Below are 3,772 nucleotides of genomic sequence, written 5' to 3'. Positions count from 1 at the left end.
ATGTCATTCTTGGCCAGGTCTCATTTAAATATCAATGAGATTTATCTGGTTAAATAAAGGTTTAAATAAATAAAATAATTTTTTCATCTTCAAAAAAATGGTATTTATACCTAAAGTATACCAATCAGTCCCACAGTAACTACAAATCCATGACCAAATACAAGCGGCTATTTGTGTTTTTCCATCAATTTATCTATATCCATATATATTATATAGGCAGTTTACTTAATAATCATTAATTATCACCCACCCTAATATAATGTGGGTAACCTGTGTGGGYTATCTCATGAATCACTGGACGGGTTTTAATAAAACTCAGAAAGGAGAAATTGGATGTAAATCTCCAACCTATTAACTTGTGGAGTCAAGATGGCTGCCACAGCTAATCAACTTCATACATCAAAGTGACTATAATGCAGTTTTACACATATTGAGTTAAAATCTGCTATGGTCATAGCTTCGGGTCATTTACAACACATACGTTTGGGGCTAATATATCATAGGATGTTGCAATATGGTATGAGATTGCACAAAACCTAATTGTCAAAATTCCACTGCAACTGTTTTAGCTCAGTCCCTTTTCATCACAAAATGATCTTAGTTTAAAACTCTGGCATGAAAGGAAGCAGGTGATGTGTACTCCTTTAAGAAATGCTAATTAACCTAAAATTTAAACTATAAAAATGAGGATTTTTAATTTTTTAATTATACATAAAGACATGACTTTTGTTTTGTAATTTTCTGTTCAAAGTTTAAAGCAAAACTGTGATAAATTCAGAATAAATTCAGCAGCACAGATGAATAAAAAGCTGACCCACTCTTCCTCCTGCTCATGTGCTGTTTGTTCTCTCTGATTGGCTGCAATCATCCTCTCTGATCCTGCCACCTGTTGCTTCACGCCCCGCCCCCGCAGGACTTCTATCTCTCGCATGAGCAGCAAGGAGAAGATCGGCCTCCACGAGCGGGAGAAGCACCCGCCTCCCGCCCTGCCGAGCAGTCCGGCCGAGGACGAGGAGGAGGAAGGCCAGACGGGGCAGAGCCAGGCGAAAGCCTCCAGCAGCTCCAGCTCCGAGGAGGAGAGCGAGTCTGAGAGCGACGCAGAGTCAGGTGAGAGAGCTGCTGCTGTTTACATATCTACAACAGTCCTGTTAATAAACACACTGTCTGCTGTTTCGTCCTGTCAGAATTTAAAAATATATTTGTCTTTGTATATATTTGTGCCGTTTTTAGAAAAAGCAAAGAACCGAGAAATCATAAACAACTTGAACAACAAACGAAACACCACCAGCATGCTTTCTACCTCCATGTCAGCGACAACCACTGCTAACCAAGTGAAAAAGGTATTCTGAGGGTTTTTTTTTTACAGAGAACATCAAATATATAAAGATTTACTTTACAGATAAAAAAACTTGTGATTTTTCTCTGGTGTGGAGCAGGAGCCAAGCAAGCCTCCAGCCACCGAAGCCCCCGGCTCCTGGAGGACGTCTCTGAGAAAAGCAGGCAGCTCCGTGACTCTGGGCTCCGCGGGGCTCTCCGACTCCCAGCAGGACCCGAGCAGACCTGCGGAGCCCGGCCCGGGAATGACTCGCTCCGCCTCCAGCCCTCGCCTAAGCTCCGAGGCTGATGCCAAGGTACGCAGTCCTCTCCCAAGATTTACGCCGTTGCTAAAAACGCGTGGCCCGCTACTTTAGAACTGGCACACGACCGCCTCCCCAAATATAGGCTTCTTTTATAGCTTCCACTCGCAGAGTTGCATAAATAACAGACAAACACGCCATCCCGCTTGTTTTCAGGAGCCCAGGCTCGCTCGAGTGCAGCCAAATCCCACGCGGAGGCTCTTCAGTATTCCAGATAGCAGCGCGGACAACTCCAACAGGTGACCTTTAACCCCTCGTTCACACTCCGCACCTTGTTGTACAAGCACAGCCTGAGTCACGGCGCCGTTGTTTGTGTCCCCCTGTCACCCTGTGTGTGTCTCTCAGCTGGCTCAGTCGTAGCTCCTCTTACACCCGACGGCTTTATGGTCAGTTAGGAAATGAGTTCACTAGTTCCATTCCATCTCTGCTTCACAGGTCAGTCACGCTGCTCGCCACCTGGCTTCTGTTTACTCGCTCATTCTGTTCACCTGTGTGAGATTGTGTTTTGCAGTGTCACAGCTCATTTACCCACACTCGCACACATTTCTCCGTATTCACATGACCGTGAAAGACGGCCCTTGTGTTTCCAATGTGTGCTGTCTTGTTGCTAGCTCGTCGTACGGAAGGAGACTGGATGACACCAGCGTGACCTCAGCGAGCACAGGAACGAGCTATTCTGGCCTGAGCCGCCCCATTACTGGCTTCGCTCAAAGGTTTTTATTGTTTTGTTTTGTTTTGTTTTTTTAACTTTGTGTTTTCTTTTCATTAAAAAAAGAAGCACTTCATCTTTTTCTTGTTTTTTCTTCCCTCACTCAAAGACTTCCTCAGGAAAGATCAGAAAAAAAGGATCTGTTGTCCAGCAACACCTCCAACCCTCAGAGCACAACGACAGGCGACCAGGAGACCAAACAGAGGCGAAAGTAAGACCTTAAAAGAAACGCTTAAGAAATGTTGTGTTGCAACATCGCTTAAGTGGTTTTTAATTTTCTTTGAAACTCCCGTAGGTCGTATCTGACACCCGTACGGGATGAGGAGGCGGAAGCGCAGAGGAAAGCTCGCTCCAGGCACGCTCGACAGTCTCGACGCTCCACTCAGGTTTCCATTTCACTCCCTCGTCCTGCAGATTCAAGCCTTTTAAACCTCGGCTGGGTCTAAAGTTTAAGTTTTCGTTCGAAGGGGGTGACGCTGACAGATCTGCAGGAAGCAGAGAAGACCATTAAAACCATGAAGACTGACAATAAAGGGGAAGAGGAGAAGGAGAAAGAGAAGGAAACAAAGCAGAAGAAGGCTGATGAGGGGGTGAGAGAGATTTTTGTATGATGGCTGCTTCTCTTGTTTATTTGCGACATGACGTCACACACTGGGCTTGCAGGAAGTGAGCTGGAGGTCCCGTATCGCCAGTCTGCAGAAATCCGACCTGCTGGGCCTCACGCAGCCTGCTGGTTCTCCTCGCTCCCAGATGTCTGACAGGAAAGGTAGCCGCCATCATTTCTTCGATTTCAAACATTACTTGTGCTTAAATATGGCGTTTTAAAAGAAAACAGCGTTTTGCTGTAGATACGGAAGTCGGCACAGAGGAGAGCGAGACGGAGCGATGGGCTCGAGAGCGCAGGGAGAGGAGACAGGCCCGGGCCAGAAGGAAGGCGCAAAGAACCGGAGAGGTAAACGCTTCAAGATAAAACCACAAGCAAAAAGAGTAGCTGTGGTTTGATTTCTTTAATTACACTGTTTTTCTGCAGGGTGACGAAAATGATGGAGAGGAAGAGTTCTCAGGGAGTGGGCTGGATCCACAGGTAGTGTCTAATACGTTTGTGCTCTTATTGGTGATCTGCAGGGAAACAGTCTAACTGCTTATTTACTTTTGTAAACAGAAGGACCAACGCACGAGTTCCAGGTAGATAATGAATCCTCTGTTTGCTTTAACCTCCATCTGTGACGGCGACCCGTCTGACTTCTGCTTCTGTTGGTCCGCTCAGGGTGGACACGTCTTGTAACGACCGCACCCAGGCTGACGGATCAGAGACTAAAGACTTTAAGAAGGTCAGCAGACCGGGGAACAATAATAATACAGGGCTGTTTCTGGATCTCTCCATCATTCATTGTGTGTGTGTGTGTGTGTGTGTGTGTGTGTGTGT

General features: G+C 46.0%; 1 protein-coding gene across 2 annotated transcripts in view; it reads left to right on the top strand.

Annotated features, from left to right (window-relative positions):
- The window catches only part of zmp:0000001167 (protein phosphatase 1 regulatory subunit 12A), a gene marked incomplete at its 3' end in the record, with an annotated part of 16,558 nt that extends 13,163 nt beyond the window's left edge, over nucleotides 1-3,395 (top strand). The window contains 12 exon segments of one of the 2 annotated variants that reach the window (XM_014013638.1): nucleotides 914-1,107; nucleotides 1,231-1,340; nucleotides 1,437-1,631; nucleotides 1,794-1,876; nucleotides 1,983-2,072; nucleotides 2,249-2,350; nucleotides 2,456-2,557; nucleotides 2,642-2,732; nucleotides 2,814-2,936; nucleotides 3,010-3,112; nucleotides 3,195-3,298; nucleotides 3,377-3,395. In XM_014013638.1, coding sequence (XP_013869092.1) covers nucleotides 914-1,107; nucleotides 1,231-1,340; nucleotides 1,437-1,631; nucleotides 1,794-1,876; nucleotides 1,983-2,072; nucleotides 2,249-2,350; nucleotides 2,456-2,557; nucleotides 2,642-2,732; nucleotides 2,814-2,936; nucleotides 3,010-3,112; nucleotides 3,195-3,298; nucleotides 3,377-3,395 — 1,316 coding nt within the window. 2 annotated transcript variants of the gene reach the window in all.
- Between the last annotated feature and the right edge of the window lie 377 nt (nucleotides 3,396-3,772).

Source organism: Austrofundulus limnaeus, unplaced genomic scaffold (assembly GCF_001266775.1).
Source record: "Austrofundulus limnaeus strain Quisiro unplaced genomic scaffold, Austrofundulus_limnaeus-1.0 Scaffold104, whole genome shotgun sequence".
In the NCBI taxonomy this organism is placed as follows: Eukaryota; Metazoa; Chordata; class Actinopteri; order Cyprinodontiformes; family Rivulidae; genus Austrofundulus; species Austrofundulus limnaeus.
This window is presented reverse-complemented; position numbering and strand designations above follow the sequence as displayed.